The 24,665-nt window shown below is 50.2% G+C and overlaps 1 protein-coding gene across 3 annotated transcripts in view; it reads left to right on the top strand.

The window, feature by feature from the left end:
* Positions 1 to 24,665, top strand: part of LOC141092353 (serine/threonine-protein kinase VRK3-like) — an 82,773-nt gene that overhangs the window by 35,027 nt on the left and 23,081 nt on the right. For all 3 annotated transcript variants that reach the window (XM_073578421.1, XM_073578419.1, XM_073578422.1), the window contains 3 exons: positions 1,700 to 1,793; positions 9,260 to 9,362; positions 16,631 to 16,720. In XM_073578421.1, coding sequence (XP_073434522.1) covers positions 1,700 to 1,793; positions 9,260 to 9,362; positions 16,631 to 16,720 — 287 coding nt within the window. The remainder of the gene's footprint in view (positions 1 to 1,699; positions 1,794 to 9,259; positions 9,363 to 16,630; positions 16,721 to 24,665) is intronic.

The raw sequence follows: 24,665 nt of genomic DNA on the forward strand, positions 1-24,665 counted from the left end.
ATCTTTATGGGTGGATGTAGAAGACCATTGAGTGAGGCCGAAGGAGGAAGTGAGAGATAGAAGTTTAGTGGCAGCTGAGAGGGAAGTGTCAATGGGGATGTTGAAGTCGCCCATGATGATAGTAGGGATGTCCGCGGAAAGGAAATGAAGTAGCCAGGTGGTGAAGTGGTCAAAGAAGGTGGTGGCTGGCCCTGGGGGGCGGTAGATGACAGCCAGTTGGAGGTTGGAGGGGGAGTAGATGCGCACAGAGTGCACCTCAAAGGAAGGGAGGGTAACAGAGGGTGGCAGTGGGATTGGGGTGAAGGAGCAGGTATCTGACAGGAGAAAACCAACTCCTCCGCCATGTTTGCTGCTGGGGCGGGGGGTGTGAGAAAGGTGGAAGCCGCCATACGAAAGTGCAGCAGGAGAGGCTGTGTCAGAAGGGGTGAGCCAGGTTTCGGTGATGGCGAGGAAGGAAAGTTTGGTAGTAACAAAAAGATCATGGATGTAGGAAAGCTTGTTGCAGACAGAGCGAGCGTTCCACAGAGCTCCTGTTAGTGGGACTGGGGAAGCGGGGGCTGGGTGAATGGGTATAAGGTTGGAGAGGTTACGGAAGGTTGTGATAGAGCGTGGATGGGAGGTAGAAATGACTGTGGGAATGTGGTGAGGAGGACCAGGATTTGGAGAGATATCACCAGCAGTGAGAAGGAGCAGAGAAAGTGTTAGTAGGTGGGAGCAGGAGAGGGCATGAGGGGGCTGTCTGTGTTTGGAGACAGAGGATTGTATGTTAAGGAACAGTTTTGAGGCGGAGGTGAGGTGGATGGGGAGGATTGAAGAAGAGATGAACAGTTCCTTACTAGGAGTAGGGATTAGGGGAATTAGCAGAAAGTGAAGGATTATAGGGGTGAAAGTGAAAACAAACAAACATTGTTTACAGTGACTGTGTACAGTTACCTTCTGGTTCAATTCTGGTTTTAATTCTTAAATTAATCTTCACACTTCTAGAACACACTTATAGAATTCACACTGCAGACTGAAGTCTTTATGCAGACTTGTGCTCGGCAATATATGTACAACTAAGTGCAGTCAGGTGTGAAGCAGAGAGGAGTGGTCTCTGCTCTTCTTGGTCAGACAATTAAGAGTGGACCAGATGCATATGATCAAGCCAGAGTAAACAAGGTCATAAATAACACTGGGGTAAGCTGGGGTTAGCTGAAAGGCATACCATGTGAATACTAGGTGCAGAGGCAAGTCTATGTGCAAAGCTGGGTGATGCACTGTGATGGTGATGCAATTACAACTCTATCAATAATGCCTGTGGCATCTAAGGGATTTGAGAGGGTCTGTGTGCTCTATTGACTCCCCCGAAACATAGTTCCAGGGTGCCCAGTGGGTATTCATAACGACCATAACACTCTTTCAATTTAAATTGATTTATTTAAAAAATACAGAAAAAAGTACACATAATTGCGGTAGTATTGTCAGATCACTATAGGTCATTGTACCTTTTAACCTGTATGATAAGCGTAGTAAAAAAAGAAAAAAAAATTGGCAGAATTCTTGCCATTCTGACCTCTGAAAAAAAAAAGCCATATGTTGAATTGAACAGCTCAAAAAGAAATTATGGAATTTCAGGTTTTTGTTTTGATTTTTTTGGGGACTTTTTTTATTCCACAATTTTCACTATATGCCTAATGTGTTTTTGTTTGTTTTCCCCCAGTTGACAAATGGAAGAAGTCTCACAATTGCCCGGCACTGGGGATTCCTACTTGTATTGGTTTTGGTATGCACTGTTTGGAGAAACCCTGTTACAGGTAACAACTACCATACTGTAGCTTGGATTTTCTGGCTAACAAAACAAAGCACAATAGAAGAAAAAATAAAATTGCTTCTTAAACTGAACTCATTTTAATTAGTGTATGTAATGATAAACGTAATATATCTTGTTAAACAAAAATGCTTCTGTCCTTCTATACCTGGCTATTGCAGTGTCTGTAACTGTTCACAAACTCTGCACTCACTGAAAAAATTTACATCCACGAGGGGACCTGAAAGGTGATGTTGGAGGAGAGAAGGGTCAGACAGTTGCAATTTTAGTGACCCGATTGTTTTGTGGATAGCCACTGCAAGATGCATCTGGTGGCTGTTTCCTCCACTCTCCCCATAGAGAACACAAGTACTCCCGATGGAGCTGGGCATTTGTGTCAGGGAGAGACACTAAGAGAGAGCTGTCAGGCAAACAAGTGATCACCAGACCGCTATCAAAGAGGCATGGCCCACGTTGGGTATAATATCCCAAACACTCTGCTCCTGCTGGTTTTGGATGGGGATACAGACAAGCTGACATCTCCCATGGAGAAGCAGATGCGACCCGATTAAACTGATCTGGGCCCCGTGCCTGCTTGGATGCAGAATTCAGGGGTTGTCCAGGCTTGGGGTGCAAGTACAAAGTCACTCTGTGACTTCAGATTTGTGAATCCTCACAGTGAGCACACTGCACCCTGTCTGGATTCTCCGGGACTGAGAGCGGTGACCGCAAATATGCAATTTCCATACATTCAGTCATGTGCCGACTACACCCATGCAGCTTTCTAGTCGGGACATGTGCTGTCAGAGTGACTGCAGACTTGAACTCCAAGCCTGGAAAACGCTTTTAACTATATATTGCAGTAAATAGAATGAGCAAGTGTAGGTTATAAATATACACAGCTCTGTCAAAAATTAAGAGATTACCACATCAAATCCCTATCATGGGCAGCCCAATCTCCAGACTTGAACCCCATTGAAAACTTCTGGAATGTAATCAAGAGGATGATGGATAGTCACAAGCCATCAAACAAAGAAGAAATGCTTACATTTTTGCACCAGAAGCAGTGTGAAAGACTGGTGGAAAGCAGCCAAGATGCATGAAAGCTGTGATTAACAATCATGGTTATTCCACAAAATATTGATTTCTGAACTTTTCCTTAGTTAAAACTTTAGTGTTGTTGTTTCTAAATGATTATGAACTTGTTTTCTTGCATTATTAAGTTTGGTAATAGCCATAATTATACTGACCTGGAGAATTGTGTTGCCAGGTGTTTTTGGACAAACAAGGGTGGAACTGCATTTTTCTTTTTCTCCTTTCCACCGCACTTAGAACATTTTCACCTGTGTTTCAGCACATTATATGGTAAAGAGAGCTTGTCACTCAAAGCTAAAATTAGTTCCACATGTTCCAATCCCTCGTTCAGTTATGTTTGCGAGATAAGTGTTCTATACTAATCATATTAATTACATAGGCTATTTCTCCTTCGTCTCATTGGGGGACACAGAGACTGTGGGTGTGTGCTTCTGCCGTCTGGAGGCCGACACTAAGTGTACAAAAAAAGAGTTAGCTCCTCCTCCGCCGCATACACCCTCGCCCCTAGGCCGGGCGTAACTCAGTTTTTGCTTAGTGTCTGATGGAGGCACACGCAGTCTGGAGTTCCAGACTAGGTTTTTTTTTTTTTTTTTTCTTTTCTATGAAGATAAGACAGGGGCGACGGATCCTATAGAGAGGATCCGATCTCCCCAAATCACCAACGGGCGACCACGTGTGAGTAACCCTCCACGTGTCCTCTCCCGCACCGAGGGACACATCTGGGACTTTTTTCCAGACATCTATTTTTTAACGAAAGAGGGGCAACGCGTCCTGATTAGAGGACTCGGTTTCCCCACAACTTCATCAGGCGAGCACGCGTGAGCAGAACCAGTGGTCAGCCTCCACGTTGTTCCTCTCCTACAACAGCAGTGTATGGAGGTCCCGTCCACCCCTTGGTTGTGAGTCCAGGGGGCTGAATCGGAGGCGCAGGTGAGAGCGCGCCCAGGAGCGGGGGATCCGGTACAGGGGCGACAGAGCCCCCCCCCCCCTCGCCTGCACGGCGGATGGTCCTGCTCACCTTTTAATATATGGGGGAGCCGCTCCTGGAGCGCACCGCAAGTTGGCGCTGGTGAGTAGCGGTAGCCAGGGCGTTGCACCCGGGCTCCGCACGCCGCGTGTATCGGAGCGCGGCCGGAAGCCCGCCGGCGGCCGCGGCCCCGCTGCAGCAGGAGGCCGCGCGCCGACTTCCGGTGGTAGGCTGACTTCCGGTGGTAGCCGGAAATCCCGCCCGCTGACGCGGCGGTGGGATGCGGAGACGCGCGATATAGGGCAGGAGGTCAGAGAAACGGCGGGCGCACAGATCCCGGAGAGACTTCCGCCCTAACACCTCGCATCCACGCAGGGGTACTGCAGACAGGAGCCGGTGGGTGAGTGAACTCCGTTTGGAGAACCGCGCTGCTTGTCAGGGAAGAGGTTACCCTCCTCCTCCTTCTACTCTGCCTTCAGCCTGTGCAAGTATGTCTGCCAAAGGGAAAGCTCATTCTTTCCTTTACGCGGTTTGCGTGTCCTGTGTGGTCAGGCTGCCAAAGGCACAGGCGGGTAAATTTTGTGAAGCCTGTCAGTCGGAGCGCGCCCAGGAGCCCCCCACTGTTTCTGAACCCAGGGGTCAGGACCCCCCGGAATGGGCGGTGTCCTTATCGCAGTCTATGCTGTCCCTTACAAGGGCAATTGAATCCCTTCAGGGCCCGGGCAGGAACAGGGAGGGGGGTCTGCCGGCGCTCAGGACCCTCCAACCATTAGAGGTCGCTCCAGTACCAGGCAGGCTCATATCAAGAGAGTTCGTTCCCCGTCGGCCGGACCCTCCGGGGCTTCGGCGGCGGGTAGTAGGGCATCCCGTTCCCCGTCACTGAGCGCTGGGAGCGATCATGATGAAGGAGAGGAGGAAGAGGCCTGGAATCTAGAAAGTCTGGGGTTCCAGGATTCGGTGGACAGTCTTATTGAGGCAGTCAACCAGACATTAGAGATCGAGGACGATGTGCCCACAGTCTCAGGTCACAAGGTCTCTTTTAAGAAATCCAGGCGACCACATAGAAGATTTGCCACGCATCCGGAGTTTGAGGAGCTAGTCCAGAAACATAGAGATCATCCGGATAAGCGTTTTGCAATGCAAAAAGCGCTGCAGGCAAAGTATCCGTTTCCTCCTGAGCTCCATAAGGCTTGGGTAGAGTCGCCAGTAGTGGACCCTCCGGTATCACGTTTAGCATCAAGATCGCTATTGTCAATACCCAGTGTTTCCTCTATAAAGGACCCAACTGATCGCCTCATGGACGGGCTTGCCCGCTCGGTATATGAGGCAGCAGGGTCGGCTCTGGCCCCCTCCTTTGCGGCGACTTGGGTGGCTAAGGCCATGGTTTCGTGGGGGGACGCTTTGTATAAGGCCCTCCAGGACAGGGATCTGCCCGCGGAGGTCTTAGAAGTGGCAAATCAGATGTCAGGAGCAAGTGATTATCTTGTCAGCGCCTCACTGGACGCGGCCGAGTGTTCGGCGGTGGCGGCGGCGAATGCGATCGCCATTAGGCGTGCATTATGGCTGAGGCTGTGGAAAGCGGATTCTATCTCTAAAAAATCCTTAACCTCATTGCCGTTTCAGGGCAGTCGACTATTCGGTGAGAAGCTGGATAGGCTTATCTCAGAAGCCACAGGGGGGAAAAGTAGTTTCCTTCCGCAGCAGAGAAGTTGCCCGGCATTCAGGCAAACGCAAAGGCGTTTTCGACCCTTTCGTAGCCCCTGGGGGGGGACTTCGGCCAGGGCATACCCCTCCGCAAACGATGGCCAGAGTAGGGAGAAACAAGTCTCTTACAGGGCCAATCCGCTGGGTAGAGGCCGAGGCCATTTACCCAGAGCGAGGGGGGCCAAGCCCCAAAAACCTCCAGCTAAATGACTCGAGGCACTTCGTACCTACGGACGACAGAGTGGGCGGACGCCTACTAAGGTTCAGCCACGTTTGGGTCGCAGTGACACGCGACACTTGGGTGGCAGAACTTGTATCGTCCGGGTACAAGATAGAGTTTGTCGGACGGCCACCACAGCGATTCTTCCGTTCGCGACTTTCCAAAACAGATTCGCAGGCGGAGAGTTTGTTACAGGCTGTAACGTCGCTACAGCACAAGGGGGTCATCGCCCCAGTGCCGCAGGGCGAAGAGTCGCAGGGGTTTTACTCCAATCTTTTTTCGGTCCCCAAAAAAGACGGGACTGTGAGGCCGGTTCTGGATCTAAAGATCCTAAACAGATTCATCAGGGTCAGGCGATTCCGGATGGAATCTCTCCGCTCGGTCATTGCAGCCATGGATCCAGGGGAATTCCTGGCCTCAATCGATGTGCAGGATGCATATCTGCATATTCCGATATTCCCCCCACACCAGAGGTTCCTGCGATTCGCGATCGGAGGACGTCACTTCCAATTCGTGGCTCTGCCCTTCGGTCTGGCCACTGCCCCCAGAGTCTTTACAAAAATAATGGCGGTGGTCATGGCCATCCTGCATGCACGGGGCATAACGGTGTTACCTTACCTGAACGACCTTTTGGTAAAGGGGCCGTCGTTTCAGGAGTGCCAGGACAATGTCGGTATTACTCTGGATACCCTGGCCCGTCTGGGCTGGCTGATCAATTGGAGCAAGTCGTCCTTGGTTCCAGCCCAAAAGATCGTGTTCCTAGGCATGATTTTCGACACCTCCCGGGGGCTGGTGATCCTCCCTCGGGACAAGGCGCAGAAAATCAAGCAAGGGATACGGAACCTTCTACAGCCGGGCTCCAGATCCATCCGGTATGGCATGAGTGTGTTGGGCAGAATGGTGGCGGCGATAGAAGCAATCCCGTTTGCCCAGTTCCATCTCCGTCCGCTTCAGCATGCGCTCTTGACAGCATGGGACCGGAGGCTGCTGTCTCTCAGTCATCGGTGCAAGTTGTCTCCGCTGGTACGGGGTTCACTCCGGTGGTGGACTCGCGACTCGTCTCTGGTCCAGGGGAAACCCTTTCCCCCGGAACAATGGTTGGTGGTGACGACCGATGCAAGCCTGCAAGGTTGGGGAGCAGTTTTCCAGAGTCACATAGCCCAGGGGCGGTGGTCCGTTCAGGAGATAGTTCTCCCGATCAACATTCTGGAGATACGGGCAATACGATTGGCCTTACAACATTTCCAGTGTTTCCTGAGACACCGGCCGGTGCGCATCCAGACGGACAATGCTACAGCGGTAGCATATGTCAACCATCAAGGGGGCACGCGCAGCCAGGCAGCCATGCGCGAGGTCGGACTGGTACTACGTTGGGCGGAGAAGAACCGCGTGGTAATTTCAGCGGTGCACATTCCAGGAGTCGAAAACTGGGCGGCAGATTTCCTCAGCCGACAGGGGATCGCGGCAGGGGAATGGTCCCTGCACCCCGAGATCTTTCAGCAGATCTGCCAACGGTGGGGGACACCAGACGTGGACCTTATGGCATCCAGAGAGAATGCCAAAGTACTAAGGTTTGTCGCTCGATCCCTCGATCCGCAGGCCATCGCAGCAGACGCGCTGGTGCTCCCGTGGAGCCAGTTTCGTCTCCCGTACTTGTTCCCCCCGCTGCCGCTGCTTCCAAGAGTTATCAGGAAAATAAGGAGAGAAAAGGTTCCAGCAATTCTGCTGGCCCCAGACTGGCCCCGGCGGGCCTGGTACGCAGATCTGGTCCAACTAGTGGTGGACGTACCCTGGCGTCTTCCAGATCGGCCGGACTTACTGTCCCAAGGGCCGATCTACCATCCGAACTTAGGGGCCCTGTGTTTGACGGCGTGGCCATTGAATCTTGGCTGTTAACACAGGCAGGATTCAGGCGCGATGTGGCGGCCACGATGGTGAGTGCCCGAGAGCCTTCCTCGGCGAGGGTGTATCATCGAACTTGGGAAGTTTTTTTCCGTTGGTGTAGGGATCGTGAAGTGGCTCCTCTGGTTTTTTCGATCCCCAACGTACTGGCTTTTCTACAGGCAGGGCTGGACGCAGGGTTGGCCCCGAGTTCCCTCAGAACGCAAATCTCGGCCCTGTCGGTACTTTTCCAACGAAAAGTCGCTTCCGTCTGGCAGGTTAGGACGTTTATGCAGGGGGTCGCACATTTAGTACCCCCCTATAAGGCGCCGACGGAATCATGGGACCTGAACTTGGTGCTCAGAGCCCTTCAGGAGGCCCCTTTCGAGCCATTGCAAGAGGTCCCCTTGCCTTACCTGTCCAGAAAGGTCGTTTTTCTAGTAGCCATAACGTCTATTAGGCGGGTTTCGGAATTGGCGGCCTTATCTTGTAAACCACCGTTCCTAACCTTTTATAAGGATAAGGTAGTTTTAAGGCCAGCTCCCCCCTTCTTGCCGAAGGTTGTGTCTGCATTTCATATCAACGAAGACATCGTCTTACCCTCGTTTTGCCCGGCACCGGTGCACAGGGTAGAGAAGGCTTTGCACACCCTGGATCTGGTAAGAGCCCTTAGGAGGTATGTGACAAGGACGGCGCCATTCCGCCAGACAGACTCTCTATTCGTGGTTCCAGAGGGACGGCGGAAGGGGCTCGCGGCGTCCAGAGCGACTTTGGCCAGATGGGTTCGCCTGACGGTCCAAGAAGCTTATCAAATCAGTGGCACGCCGGTTCCGGCAGGGATCAAGGCTCACTCGGCACGGGCAGTGGGGGCCTCATGGGCACTACGACACCAGGCTTCAGCGGAGCAGGTATGCAAAGCAGCTACCTGGTCCAGTTTACATACGTTTGTCAAACATTATAACGTACATACCCAGGCATCCTCGGATGCAAGCCTGGGAAGAAAGATTCTCCAGGCAGCAGTTGCGCACCTCTAATCAGGGGCGCAAATTAGCATGGATTGGGTGAGCTAAGATCCCGCCCAGAGGACTGCTTTAGGACGTCCCACAGTCTCTGTGTCCCCCAATGAGACGAAGGAGAAACATGGATTTTTGTGAGTACTCACCGTAAAATCCTTTTCTCCGAGACGCTCATTGGGGGACACAGCACCCACCCTATCAGCCAGTTGGCATTTACTTATTTTGAGTTTTACAAATCCTTGTACAAGGTTTAGGGTGGCCCCCTTTTTCAGACATATAGTTTCTTGCCTGAGTTTAAGGCGCGTTCTCCTACTGCTTATGCACTAAACTGAGTTACGCCCGGCCTAGGGGCGAGGGTGTATGCGGCGGAGGAGGAGCTAACTCTTTTTTTGTACACTTAGTGTCGGCCTCCAGACGGCAGAAGCACACACCCACAGTCTCTGTGTCCCCCAATGAGCGTCTCGGAGAAAAGGATTTTACGGTGAGTACTCACAAAAATCCATGTTTTGCAAATAAAAACACAAATGTTTTTACTAATTTTATTTTTTAATTTTTTTATTTTAATCTTTTATATTTTGTGCTCTTTGCAGGTTTTTGGTGTTTTCTGAACTCGGAGACAATCTTCAGACTATCCTCAGTGAGCTCAATGATCGACTGCCTGAGATTGCTGTCTATCAGATTATTTACAGGATAGTAGGTGACCATGATTTTACTTAATGTTCCACGTTAATTATATAAATAAAATCCATTCATATATACAATTCTCCTTCGCCTCATTGGGGGACACAGGACCATGGGTGTTATGCTGCTGCCACTAGGAGGACACTAAGCAAAATACACAAAGTTAATACCTCCTCCGCAGTATACACCCTCTGCTGGCTCTCTCGTGAAACAGTTCTTGCTTAGTGTCTTTAGGAGGCACTAGGGTCTGGCTTCAGATCCCAACTTTATTATTTTATTTTTACTTTTTTTTCTGTTTTTTTTCACAGATTGAAGGGCGACGGGGCCTTTCAAGGTCCCGATCTCCCAAAAAACATCAACAGGCGGGAACGTGGAGTGTCGCCTCCCCGCACCCCCCTCCTGCAACCCCTGTGTCTGTCTGGGCTCATCTTAGGGGCGACGGATCCTTTATTGGGTCCGCTCTCTCCACACCAACAACGTATGGGAACATGGAATGTCGCCCTCACGTTCCCCCTTCCGGAGCCAGACCTGCGGACAGGCTTCCCATGGCACCACCACTGTCAGAAAGTGGCTGGTGCCAGGAAGCAAATGACCCCTCTCCACCTCCCCATCAAAGGGATGGTGGATTGAGGATGAACGGCGTGACCAATACTCCTGAGGAATACCTGGTGTCCTCCCGACTCTGCTACATTGTGAGTACAGGGGAGGGGGGCTCCTTCCCTCCTTCCCCAGGGTCCTTTCTTGATGTCCGGCCCCGTGGGGGATAGGCGCCCGATCCCCGTGCAGGCTGCAGCAGCCTTCTTACTGCCGCAGCCTTCTCATTACCGCTGCGGCCTTCTCTCATACGCCCCTGCCTTTACCGCCGCGGATGTCCCGCAGACGTCACCCCCACCGCGGCCGTCGCTATCGCCGCTGCCGCAACCTCTAATTTAGTCCCCGGCTTCTGGCTGCGGTAGGCCCAACAGCCGCCCACGGTCCCGTCCGGATTCGCCCCTTCCCGAGCGCTTCTGGCCGGGCCTGTACAGAGCAGGCGGGGACTCGCTCTGTTTATTTTTCCTGGCCTCCCCTACCTTTTCTCCACCCACTGTCTCTGGCACTTCTCGCAGTTCACGATAAGCGCCAATTCTCCTATTGGACATCACTTCCTGGCGCGTCCTAGGCAGGAAGATTGTGGGGCACGCCATTACCCTCTTCAGATCCGCGGCAACAAGCACTTCTCTGGGGGTACGCAGGACGTGGGTAAGCACACACCGCTGCAGGCGCACACTGCTTAACCCATACGCTGCAGGCACATCCCTGCAGCTCTTCAGCAGCTTCCTTTGGAAATTTGCATTATGTCTCAATCAAAGGCTAACAAGAAGGTGGATAAGACTCACACAGTGATCTACGCCTCATGTACCTCATGCAATGTTTCCCTACCTCGGAAACATCCTAAACCTCTGTACAGGCCGAAGCCTCAGGCTCTCAGGAGCCCCCCGCTACTGTTGAGCACAGCGGTGCCAGCCTCCCTAAGTGGGCTTGTTCCTTGACACAGTCCATGGCTTCTCTCACAAAGGCCATAGAATCCTTTCGTGATTCCTCCTCAAGCCAGGGCATCTCTTTATGCCCTGTAGAGGGTCCCGCGGCCCCTGTCTGAAGAAAGCTTCTGTGGCTGGACGGTGACGGAGGGTACACATTCCTCTAGGAAACGTACCCATGACACATCCCCATGGAACTTCGATGCCTCTGCATCCGCTAGCTCTGCGTCTCGTTCCCCTTCACCAGGGGCTCGCTGTGAGCACGACTCAGAATACGAGTCAGACGTGGCCCCAGACCCGGACTCCCCTGAGTTCCAGGTGTTAGGCGTCGGATTCCTGCAGCTGCACAGCAGGAATCCAGAGCCATACATCCAGCGGTCTCCCATTCCTTTCCGGCCGCTCAGGGACCTGTACAACAATTTCAGTGATCCAGGCGCCCTGCTCAGACCAGCTCTCTGGGTCTGGATGTTGCTGCCACCTCTGGACCAGCAATGGTAGCGCAACCTGCTTTGCATTGCAGGAAGCCACTCCAGAGGCTAAGTCCTCTCGCCGCGCTACTGGGCATGCCCACGAGACGATCTCCCAGTGGAGATCGGGGGGTCACGTGCTCAGGTCCTTGTCCTGATCTGATTGGCCCATCTCAGAGGTCTGGAAGGTCCCGGAAGCGCATGGCTATAAAAGGCCCGCATGGCCGCTCGGCCATGCGCTAGTATAGACTACACTTGCTAGATGTGTGAATGGTGACGGATGTATGATTCTGGTGACTGACTCATTATGAAACCCCTTCCCTCTGATATTACGCATGTGGATAGGGAGTTAGAGTTATAGTCAGCGCCAGTCAGTGGCAAGCCATACGCCACAGTGCGTACCGCACCGCTACACTAGCGTCTGATAGTGTGATGCCTCACGGCACTGTCATACAGCGGCAGTAGTTACCGCCACGCTGCAGTTAGCACTTACTGGCATCCGCGGTAGCGACGCCGCACGCACGGTAGGTCAAGACAGACACCGACCTCTGCCTTGGGCTGTGTCCTGTGACCATATACCGTGTGTGCACGCCAGCTGGGACCTGTGAAGCTAACAGGCTCGGCGTTTATGCTTTATTTGTACTAAAGCGCCTCTGTGAGTTTAACAGAGTCCGCTCTGCGCACCTCGGGTGACGTTTAACCCGAGCGCAGTATACCGCCATATAGAGAGTCTGCCATTACCCAGCAGCGGTTGTTACACCTACTGCACGGTGGACCCCGGGCAGTGAGCGCACTTATTATTATTATTACTATTATTTATATTTAGTGCGTTCCGCCGTCCCTAACACCAGGAGTCTATAGATTCTCTCATCGAGGCGGTTAATCATACTCTGGAAATAGGCGAAGAACCTGGTACTAATCCGGATCACCTGGTGTCTTTTAAATGAACAAAACTGCCTCACAGGGTTTTGCTAACCACCCTGAGTTTACGGACATTCTCAAGAGGCATAGAAGTCGCCCAGATAAGCGTTTCACATGCCTAAAGCCTCTAGAAGCGCGGTACCCTTTTGCACCTTCTCTGAGACAGGAGTGAACTAAGTCCCCTGCAGTAGATCCACCCATATCGAGACTCACTTCAAAAACTCTTCTGTCTTTGGCTGATGGATCTTCCTTTCAAAATCCCACTGATCGTCAGATTGACAGCCTGGCCAGGTCAGTCTTCGAGGCTACTGGAACAACTCTATTTCCTTCTTTCGCCACAACTTGGGTAGCTAGAGCTATGGTAGCCTGGGCGGAGGCCATAGTGAAAACCAGTAGGGACAATAGCAGGGTCAGGGGTTTGCACCCTTCCTTCAGACCTTCTAACTCCTAGAGAAACAGATCTCCCCGATCCAGACCAAAAAGTGCCCCTTCCCGCAAGTTCCCTTCCAAACGACTTCTTGCCATGTCCGGAGGACACAGGCAGGGTAGGCGGCCATCTGATTTTGTTCTGCCAAGTCTGGTTAATGGTCATTCACGACCAATGGGTCAGAGATCTCGTCTTCCGGATACAAAATCGAATTCACGTCACCCCCTCCAACACGTTTCTTCCAGTTTCATCTTCCAAAGCCCAAGACGCATGCAGTCCCCTTTTACCAGGCCTTAAATGCCCTCCGCAACAGCGCAGTCATCGTTCCGGTTCTTCCCACGGAAAGGTTCAAGGGCTTTTACACGAACCTGTCCGTGGTCCCAAAGAAGGACGGAACCATGTGTCCCATTCTAGACATAAAGTTGTTGAAAAAATTCGTCACAGTGCGCCACTTCAGGATGGATTCCCTCCATTCCATCTTTGCTTCTCTGGAGAAAGGGGAATACTTTGCGTCAGTCGACATCAAAGACACATATCTTCAAATTCCAATCTTCGAAAGTTATCAAAGATTCCTACGCTTTGCGGTCGGAGACGAACATTTTCAATTCACTGCTCTGCCCTTCGGGCTTGCCACCGCCCCCAGAATGTTTACAAAAGTCATGGCAGCTGTCATGTCTATTCTACACTCCCGGGGCTTGGTGATTCTACCCTACCTGGACGATCTTCTCATCAAAGGTCCATCCTATCGGGCTTGCGCAGAGAGCGTCAGTGTCGCCATCGACACTCTGTCTCGCTTAGGTTGGCTAGTGATCTTGGAGAAATCTTCCCCAGTTCCATTTCAGTGAATTCCCCCTTTTTGGGGATGATCTTGGACAATTCCCGAGTGGTGGTAATTCTCCCTCCGGAAAAGATTTCCTCTCTAACCCGAGGAGCCCAATTGCTATCTCTGGCCCACTCTCACTCCCTGCGGTTCGCCATGCAGGTCCTAGAGAGAATGGTGGCATCCATCGAGGCAGTGCCGTTTGCCCAACTTCACCTCTGTCCCCTGTGGTAGGCCTTGATCTCAGGCTGGGACAAGAATCCAGCCTCCTTGGGTTGCCGCTTTCGCCTGGCACCCAGAATCAGGTGGTCTCTCAGATGGTGGACTGCAACGTTGTCACTGGATCAGAGAAGGTCCTTTCTCCCTGTATACTGGCTGCTAGTGACCACCGACGCCAGCCTTCTCGGATGGGGTGCGATCTTTTTTCACCACATGTCTCAGGGATGTTGGTCTACTCAGGAAGCCAACCTTCCGATCAATATCCTCAAGATCCGAGTGATAAGGCTAGCTCTTCATCAATTCCACCACCTTTTTGCAGGACGTCCCGTCCGGATCCAATCGGACAATGCCAGGGCTGTGGCGAACATCAATCGCCAGGGAGGCACGCGAAGCAGAAGAGCGATGATCGAAGTGACACACATTCTGCAATGGGCCGAGACAAATCAATCGCTCATCTCTGCAGTTCATATTCTGGGAGTAGAGAATTGGGTGGCAGACTTTCTCAGCCGCCAGGGCATAGCTCAGGAGAGTGGTCTCTTCACCCGGAAGTCTTTCATCAGCTTTGCCACCGTTGGGGCACTCCAGATGTGGACCTCATGGCCTCCAGGCTGAACGCTAAGGTTCCGGCATTTGTAGACCGATCCTGCGATCCGTTGGCCATCGGCTCGGAAGCTCTAGTACTTCCATGGAGCCAATTTCCCCTCCCTTACATCTTTCCACCACTTCCGCTGATCCCAAGGGTCATTTGGAAAATCAAAGCGAAAGGCATTCCGGTGATCCTCATCGCTCCAGACTGGCCACACCAAGCCTAGTACATCCAGTCGCCGACGTTCCCTGGCGGTTACCGGATCGTCCAGATCTATTCTCCCAGGGACCCATTTTCCACCAGAACTCGAGAGTGCTGAGTTTAACGGCTTGGCCATTGAATCCTGGATCCTAGCCTAGGCCGGGTTCTCGCGTCAAGTGGCATCTACCATGATGAACGCTAGAAAGCCTGTTTCCATGCGTATTTACCATCGCGTTTGGAAAACGGTTTTCTCATGGTGCAAAGATAAGGGTCGGTCCCTGTTGGTGTTTTCCATCCCCTCCATTCTGGAGTTTCTTCAAGTGGGTTTGGATTCAGGCCTAGCGCTGGCCTCTCTCAAGGGTCAAATCTCTGCTATATCCGTCCTTTTCCAGCGACAGCTTCCAAACCACAGGTTGACCTTCATGCATCTTGTCCCCCCATGCAAGATGCCTTTGGAAACTTGGGACCTTAACTTTGTCCTCAGTGCCCTACAAGAGACCCCCTTCGAGCCAATACAGGATGTTCCTTTCTCTCTTCTTTCATGGAAGGTTGCCTTTCTTGTGGCAATAACATCCATCGAACGGGTCTCGGAACTGGCGGCTTTGTCATGCAAACCTCCGTTTCTGATTTTCCACCACGACAAAGTGGTGCTCAGGACGTCCCTGTCCTTCTTGTCTAAAGTCGTCTCGGCTTTTCATCTGAATGAAGACACAGTTCTGTTATAGTTCTGTCCGGCTCCAGTCCATCGTACTGAGAAGGCTCTTCACACTTTGGATCTGGTGTGGGCGCTCAGAAAGTACATTTCCAGAACAGCGTCTTTCCGCAAATCGTATGCCCTTTTTGTGCTAACGGAAGGTCACAGAAAGGGTCTGCCTGCTTCTAAGGCCACAATAGCCAGATGCATCCGTTCAGGGATCCAAGAAGCTTACCGTGTCAAAGGTCAGCCTATCCCGGGAGGAATTAAGGCACACTCCACTCCGTCAGTGGGGGCTTCCTGGACCATTGGGCACCAGGCATCGGCACAGCAAGTGTGCAAGGCTGCGACTTGATCCAGTCTTCACACGTTTGCTAAGCATTACAACATTAACTCTCAAGCTTCTTCAGATGCGGCACTCGCAGACAGATTCTGCAATCGGCAGTTTCGCAGCTGTAGGCTTCATTTAATCTTTTAAGCTTTGGGTGTGTGAGGTTTCACTTGTTGTGATGTTTTCCCCACCCAGGGACTGCTTTGGGACGTCTCATGGTCCTGTGTCCCCCAATGAGGCGAAGGAGAAACAGGGATTTTTGTGTACTCACCGTAAAATCCTTTTCTCCGAGCCAATCATTGGGGGACACAGCACCCACCCAGTTAGCCCGTTGGCTAGTAGTCTGTGTAGTTTTTGACACATTGCAGTTCTGTTTGTGAGCGCCTACTGCTTTGGCACCAAACTGGTTCAGGATAGAGCCAGCAGAGGGTGTATACTGTGGAGGAGGAGTTATCTTTTTTGCGTATTTTGTTTAGTTTCCTCCTAGTGGCAGCAGCATAACACCCATGGTCTTGTGTGCTCCAATGATTGGCTCGGAGAAAAGGATTTTACGGTGAGTACACTCAAAAATCCCTGTTTAAAACTGGTTATTGATGCTGATCCCACATATCAAACAGGAGAAAAAAAAAACATTATATAAAGAAAAATAATCATGTAACTAATAAGGATGACATAAGTACTTGCTTATGAAAGGGTGTACACCGGAGGGTGCAACAAGGAAACTATTGATAGGCCCGGCATCTTTTTGCTCAACTATGTGACAGCTGGACCGGGGCAGTCTTCTGTACTGAACAGCTGACATCCTGGTGCAATGACTAAACTGCCATGGTCTGGCTGCCACAGAGGATGGCGAACCAGAACCATCCAGGAGTTATGGCCATTAGTTGTAAAGACTGCTCATTTCAATGTCATAACAAAAAAAACTGTAAAAAAAAAAAAAACTATTGTAGTGGAATGTAAACGTGTGCTTCATACAGCTAATAGTTTATACCACACACTTCACTCAATATTTTCTGTCTCAACATTATGCTTTGTAAATAATCCATACTTTTTCATTATACGTGAAAAGTAAGTAAATCTGTTTATAATTTTTTCAGATTGACGTACTGGAATTTGTTCATGAAAATGAGTATGTCCATGGTGATATCACAGCTGAGAATATATATGTAAGCTCGGATTATGAGGAGGTAAGAAATCATATTGTAATTATTGCACTTTTTTATGTTCAGATACAAAATATCGGTGGTTTCGCCATGTAGACCAAAACATGGAATACGCCAAAAAAAAAAAAGAGCATGAACGGCACCTCAAAAAATTATACGTTGATCTAATGCCGCTAGACAAAAATTTATATAACTGAACATGAGGTTCTTAGTTTAACATTCTTTGGTGTTGCTGCTGTGTGGTGGCCATCATTGCTGTGGTTTTGTGCTGGTGGGGTGGCGCGGTCTGGAGACACCGGGCCATCTGCCCTGCTGGTGCATTGCCACTGTGGCGGTGGTCGTCGCACGGCTCCACTCTTTTAGGGCGGTAGGACCCACTATGAGGTTTGCTGTGACGTGGCAGTGGGCTTCATACATTCTGATCAGAATGTTAAACGAAGAACCTCATGTTCAGTTATATATATATTTTTGCTTAGTGGCATTAGATCATTTTATGATTTTTAGAGGTGCTGTCCATTTTCTTTTTGTCAGCAAAATATGGAATACCAAAGGTTTGAGTAGCAAAATCAAAGTTATTCCTGCCATTGGAGGTCACAGAGACTTTTGGTTATAGCTGCTGTCATTAGTAGGAGAACATGAAGTAGTTAACCCCCCTCCCCCCAAGGTGGTTTGCACATTAATGACCAGGCCAATTTTTAAATTCCAACCACTGTCCCTTCATGAGGTTATAGCTCTGGAACGCTTCAATGGATCCCACTGATTCTGAGATTGTTTGTTTTTTTTTTTTTCGTGACATATTGTACTTCATGATGGTGGTAGAATGTCTTCGATATGACTTGCGTTTATTTGTGGAAAAAAAAACGAAATCTGGTAAAAATTTGGCAATCGTAATGTAATCGGGAAATAGCAGAAACCCCCATAAGGGACCCCATTTTACCATCTACACCTCACAACGAATTCATCTAGGGTTGCAGTGATCATATTGACACCACAGGTGTGTCACAGAATTTTATACCACTGTGCAGTGAAGAAAAAATAACTACTGTATATCCTCGTGTATATACCATTCTTGACTGGCCCAGCCAGAGCCCTGACCTAAACCCAATTTTGCATCTCTGGAGAGACCTGAAAATGGCTGTCCACCAACGTTCTCCATCCACCCTGACGGAACTGGAGAGGATCTGCAAGGAAGAATGGCAGAGGATCCCCAAATCCAGGGGTGCAAAACTTGTTGCATCATTCCCAAAAAGACTCATGGCTGTACTAGCTCAAAAGGTGCTTCTACTCAATACTGAGGAAAGGGTCTGAAAACTAATGGCCATGTGATATTTCAGGCTTTCTTTTTTTAATAAATTTGCTAAATTTTCTACATTTCTGTGTTTTGTTTTGTTTTTCAGTCAAGGGTGCAGAGTGTACATTAATTAGAAAAAAATGAAGTTTTTTGCATTTACCAAATGGCTGCAATGAAACAAAGAGTGAAAAATTGAAAGGGGTCTGAATACTTTACGAACCCATTGTAAGCTGAGATTTTCAGCACATTTTTGTTGAGAAAGCCGGCGGAGCTGCGGCAGGAGCTGGTGACTGTGGCACAGTGACAGCTGCAGCCGCCGGCTTTCAGAAGACATCATACTCGCCCTCCTCATGCCATTGCTGCATCTCCGTCCCGGCGCCAGCAGCTCTGCCTGTGCTGAGAGGTCACGTGGTACCGCTCATTAAGGTAATGAATGTGCACACGTCTCCAGTCCCATAGGCGTGGAGCGCATATTCGTTATCCTAATGAGCAGTATTACATGACTGCTCAGCACAGGAGAGCTGCTGGCACCGGGACAACGGAGATGCAGCGACAGCGCGAGGAGGGTGAGTAGGACAGGGGAGGGTGAGCCATGCATCCAACGAAAGGACGAGGGGGCCATGCATACAACAGGGGGAGCCTTGCATACCAGGACAGGACGGGGGGGGGGAGCCTCGCATAGCAGGACAGGATGGAAGGGAGGAGCCACATATGTTGGGACAATACATACCTGGTTTATACTTGAGTCAGTAAGCTTACCCAGTTTTCCGTGGCAAAATTCGGTGCCTCGACTCAGAGGCATATCTAGGCTTTCTGGCACCCGGGGCAAGAATTCGGTTTGGCGCCCCCCCCCGCCCAAGTACATATGCGACTTGCACACTTAGTCATGTACCCACGAGCTGCTCTCCCTAATGCTCTCAATGTTCAGTAAAAAACTGAGAGAAGCAGGAAGAGAAGCTCGTTGTCACAGGACCATAACTATGAAAATCGCATATGAGTGAAGTGTCCGTGTGATGAGTACTGGAACCTGCAGAGCTGAGACCTGACATTGCAGCTTCTGAATTCTCACAACGAATGCACTGCACACTTTTAGGATTCTCCCTTGCCTATGTACAATCATGTCAGCACAAGTATGTGATTTGTATACTTCTGGCCACACTCCGACTAGACGTGCCCGGCCTCGCTCTGTTCATTTTCATTGAGTGAGGCCACGCGTGTCTAGTCAGCATGTGACCGCATGTATGTAAATTACAGACACGAGAGAATCCTTACAGCGTTCAGTGAGCACTGCGAGAATTCAGAAGTCTGCAGTCACATAGAATGACTGCAGACTCATCACCAACCTGGACAACCCCTTTAATGTTCCTAACATAAATAAAAACATGAGAATTAGTCAGTGTCACAAATAACATTTACATCCAGGTACCTTATAGATGATGTCGTCTCTGCAGTCGTTCTCCTTTTCTTCTTCTTGTCCAGACCCCATGATGAGTTTTCTCATCACCAGCCGTCTCTGCAGACTTCCATCTGCTCCGGTCTTCTGCAGCAACTCTCCACACGATGCCCTTAAAGATAGAATTGTCATTATAATGCCCCTAAATAAAAATATCTGCAATATACTGTCGCCTTACACTATTCCACTCCCTCCTCATACTGTCTCCTCTAACATCCCCCCTGTTCACCATACTGTCTCCTCATATATTCACCCCCTCACTCTCTATACTGTCTGCTCACACATACCCCCGACACCCCATACTGTGTCTGTACACATCCCATCACCCTCACTCCCCATACTGTGTCCACTTACATTAACCCGTTCCCTCCCCATACTGTCTGCACCCATCATACTGTGTCAGCACCAATCCCCCATACTGTTTCCTCATACATACTCTTCATTTTGTGTCCTCAAATCTCCCCACACATTAAATCCCCCCATCCCCAATCCCCCACACATATTAAGTACCCCCATCCCCACTCCAAATCCCCCCACACACATTAAATAGCCCACCATCCACACTCCAAATCCCTCACACACATTAAATAACCCCCCATCCCCACTCCAAATCCCCCCCCACACACATTTAATAACCCCCATCCACACTCCAAATCCCTCACACATTAAATAACCCCCCATCCCCACTCCAAATCCCCACACACACATTAAATAACCCCCCTTCCACACTCCAAATCCCTCACACACATTAAATACCCCCCCAAGCCCACTCCAAATACCCCCACACATTAACCCCATCCCCACTCATTAACCCCCACACACATTAACTCCCATCCCCATTCATTAACCCTCCACACATTAACCCTTATCCCCACTCATTAACGCCCCCACACATTAACCCCATCCCCATTCATTAACCCCCCCACACATTAACCCCCATCCCCACTCATTAACCCCCCCACTCATTAACGCCCCCACACATTAACCCCATCCCCATTCATTAACCCCCCCACACATTAACCCTTATTCCCACTCATTAACCCCCATCCCCACTCATTAACCCCCATCCCCATTCATTAACGCCCCCACACATTAACCCCCATCCCCATTCATTAACCCCCCCACATTAACCCTTATTCCCACTCATTAACCCCCATCCCCACTCATTAACCCCCCCACACATTAACCCTTATTCCCACTCATTAACGCCCCCACACATTAACCCCCATGACCTCTACAAATCCCCCCACACATTAACCCCATGCCCTCTACAAATCCCCCCCCCCCATCTCCACACATTAACTCCCCCTCATCTCCCATCTTCGGTGGTTCTTCAGCTCCACAGTGGAGCACACTTACCACCAGGGTTCTCTCTGGGCGCCGGGGAGTGACGTCAGCAGCGTGATCACATGACCTGATCACGCTGCTGACGTTGCTCTGACCCGGCGGTCAGAGCTTCAATTGTACTGGCGTCTGTATAGACGCCAGTACAATTGTTCCCTGGGAGCCGGCACGCGCTCCTTCTCTGCGCCGGCTGTCAGCTTGACAGCTGACACAGAGAATCGCCGACTCCCAGGCCGGGGGGGAGGCAGAACGCAGCCGCCAGGGAGGACACTGCGGACCGCTGCATTACGCGGCCCGACTGTGCCCCCTGCCGGCTGCGCCCGGGGCAAATGCCCCGGTTGCCCCCTCCTAGATACGCCGCTTCCTCGACTTATACTCGGGTCGGCTTATACTGGCGAATATAGGTTACATTTTTACCACCAAAATTTTGTTTGTCAAAGATTTTACATTTTCACTCTGGGAAATGGGTTAAAATGGCACTACAATTTCTACTGAATGTGGCAATATCCCATATGTGGCTGTACAGTACTACTTAGCCACATGGAGAGACTCGTAAGGAAGGGAGGGCTATTTGCCTCCTGGAGCGCAGATTTTCCTAGAATAGTTTGTGTACTCCATTTACAGAGCCCCTAATTCCTAGAAGAGCAGAATTCCCCCTCAAGTGACCCCATTTTGGAAATTATATGCCTTTGGGAATTTATCTACAGGTGTAGTGACGATTTTGACTCCCTGGGTATTTTCCAGAAACGAGCAGAAATGAATGTTGCTGAGTGAAAATTGCAAACTGCTGCTGTAGTGACCAGTATGTTGCAGTCACCAGTACATTTTGCCCAGCCCGTGATTCTGGAGACATGCACCCGTAAATTAGGCAAACGCTCATTGCTTCAGAAATACCAAACGTGGGCGCTATATGTGGTTTAAGCACACTGGGCTCAGAAGGGAGAGGGCATTTGGATTGACCAACGGGGGTTCTGTCTGAATCACGTATTTCCGAGATTTACACAGAAACCCTGGTGTGAGCGCTCAGCGCAGGATAAATGTGCGCCAAGCCTTATTGTGAACTTTGGGAGGCAGAATGAACAGATCAACAGCAGGTGAAGAATTGGTTTCATTTATTTAAAAAAAAAAAAAATTTCACTCCTTTCCTAATGCGGTATAAGGCTAGTTTCACATTAGCGTTTACGGCCGCAGCGTCGGGCTGTGCACGGCCGCCGCGAAGCCCCGCCCCCTGCCACACCTCCGCCGGTAGCTCCGTCTACGGATGCAAGACGCTGCATGCGTCCTGTGTCCCCTATCTTTAGCACTGGGGACGCAGTATGCGTTTGGCGGCGCATCTGTCCTTTTGACGCTGCACCGAGCGCACCAAATTGCAACCTGTTGCGTTTGGCGCTAGTCGGCGCAGCATCAAAAGGACGCATGCGCCGCCAAACGCATACTGCGCACGGCCTGCGTCCCCAGTGCTAAAGATAGGGGACGCAGGACGCATGCAGCGTCATGCGTCTGTAGGCGGAGCTACCGGCGGAGGCGGGGCTTAGAGGCGGCCGTAAACGCTAATGTGAAACTAGCCTAAGAGATTAGGCGACTTTATTCTTTGTGTCTGTGCGATTACAGGGATACCAGATTTATATCAGGTTTTTATGTTTGGCTGCTGGCACACTTTAAAAAAAACAAAACTTTTTATTACAAAAAAAACTAGTTTTTGCATCTCCATATTGAGAGCTAGAATTTGTTCATATTTCAGCCAACGGTCATGTGAGGTCTTGTTTTTTACGTAATGAGTTGACGTTTTTATTGGTACCGTTTTCGGGCACATGACTTTTTTCTTTTTCTATCGCTTTCTATTCCGATTTTTGGGAGGCAGAATGAACAAAAAACAGCAATTCAGGAATTTTTTTTTTTCTTTGTCATTATGCGTGTGAAAAAATAGATAATGCAGCTTTATTCTTCAGGTCAGTATGGTTACAACGATGCCACATTTACATCTTTTTTTTATGATCTGGAGATTTTACACATGATATTTTGTAAAGAAAATATATTCATAGGTATTAACCCCTTCCTGACATCAGATGTACTATCCCGTCCATGGGACTCGGGCCCCTATGCCCATGGACGGGATAGTACGTCTACCGCGATCAGCGATGCCCACGTGGTGAGCGCCGCTAATCGCGGCCAGGTGTCAGCTGATTATCACAGCTGACACCCGGCACAATGTGTCAGGGGCGGTCACGGACCGCCCCCGACACGTTAACCCCTTGCACACCGCGATCAAACATGATCGCGGTGTACCGGGTGTCAAAGGAAAGCATCGGCAGGGAGGGGGCTCAATCCGTGCTTCCCTGAGCCCCCCACGGCAGTGCAATGTGCAGCGCTGCTGCTGGGGGCTCCTTTCCTGCAGGCCCCCGAATCCAAGATGGAGACGGGGGCCTTCGGGGGCCTGCAGGAATCTGGCTTCCTCAGTGCCTGCAAAGCGCAGGCATGAGGAAGCCTTCTGCAGTGCCTGTGACAGATCGCTGATCTGTCACAGTGATCTGTGATGTGACAGATCAGCGATCTGTCACAGGACAGTGATGTCCCACCTGGGACTATTTAATAAAGTAAAAAAAAATAAAAAAAAGTGTTAAAATAAATTTAAAAAAGTCGCCAAATAAATTAGAAAAAAAAAAATATTCCCCCAAATAAATCCATTTTTTAGAAATAAAAAAAAAAAAGAAAACAATAAAAGTACACATATTAGGTATTGCCGCGTCCGTAACGACCTGCCCTATAAAACTATCCCATTAGTTAACCCCTTTAGCGAACCCCTTAAAAAATAAAAATAAAAAACGAAGCAAAAAATAATGATTTATTATCATACCGCCAAACAAAAAGTGTAATAACGCGCGATCAAAAAGACGCATATAAATATCCATGGTACCGCTGAAAACGTCATCTTGTCCCGCAAAAAACGAGCTGCCACACAGCATCATCAGCGAAAAAATAAAAAAGTTATAGCTCGCAGAATAAAGCGATGCAAAAATAATTATTTTTTATATAAAATAGTTTTCATTGCATAAAACCGACAAAACATAAAAAAAACCTAAATAAGGCTGGTTTCACATTAGCGCTTTTTAAGCGCACGCACGGCCGGGGGTAGCTCCGCCCCCGAGCCGGCTCTCTGCCCGGCGTGCCCGCCCCTTGCTTGTAGCGCCGCCTCCTAGCGGACAGCGGCGCCTGCGATCGGTGCACCCTATCTTTAGCATAGGGTGCGCAGGCCGTGCGCTAGTTGCGCTTTGACCTGCGCTGCGCACTTTTGACGGTGCGCCATGCGCGCCAAAATCCGAAAAGTTTGATTTTGGCGCGCACGGCGCACCGTCAAAAGTGCGCAGCGCAGGTCAAAGCGCAACTAGCGCACGGCCTGCGCACCCTATGCTAAAGATAGGGTGCGCCGATCGCAGGCGCCGCTGTGCGCTAGGAGGCGGCGCTACAAGCAAGAGGCGGGCACGCCGGGCAGAGAGCCGGCTCGGGGGCGGAGCTACCCCCGGCCGTGCGTGCGCTTAAAAAGCGCTAATGTGAAACCAGCCTAAGGTATCTCTGTAAGCGTACTGACCCGAAGAATAAAAACGCTTTATCAATTTTACCACACGCGGAACGGTGTAAACGCACCCCCCAAAAGAAATTCATGAAACGCTGGTTTTTGTTCATTCTGCGACCCAAAAATCGGAATAAAAAGCGATCAAAAAATGTCACGTGCCCGAAAATGGTACCAATAAAAACGTCAACTCGTCCCGCAAAAAATAAGACCTCACATGACTCGGTGGGTCAAAATACGGAAAAATTATAGCTCTCAATATGTGGTGATGCAAAAACTATTTTTACAATAAAAAGCGTCTTTTAGCGTGTGA

Source organism: Dendrobates tinctorius, unplaced genomic scaffold (assembly GCF_039654945.1).
Source record: "Dendrobates tinctorius isolate UK_male_01 unplaced genomic scaffold, ASM3965494v1 ptg000059l, whole genome shotgun sequence".
Lineage (NCBI taxonomy): Eukaryota > Metazoa > Chordata > Amphibia > Anura > Dendrobatidae > Dendrobates > Dendrobates tinctorius.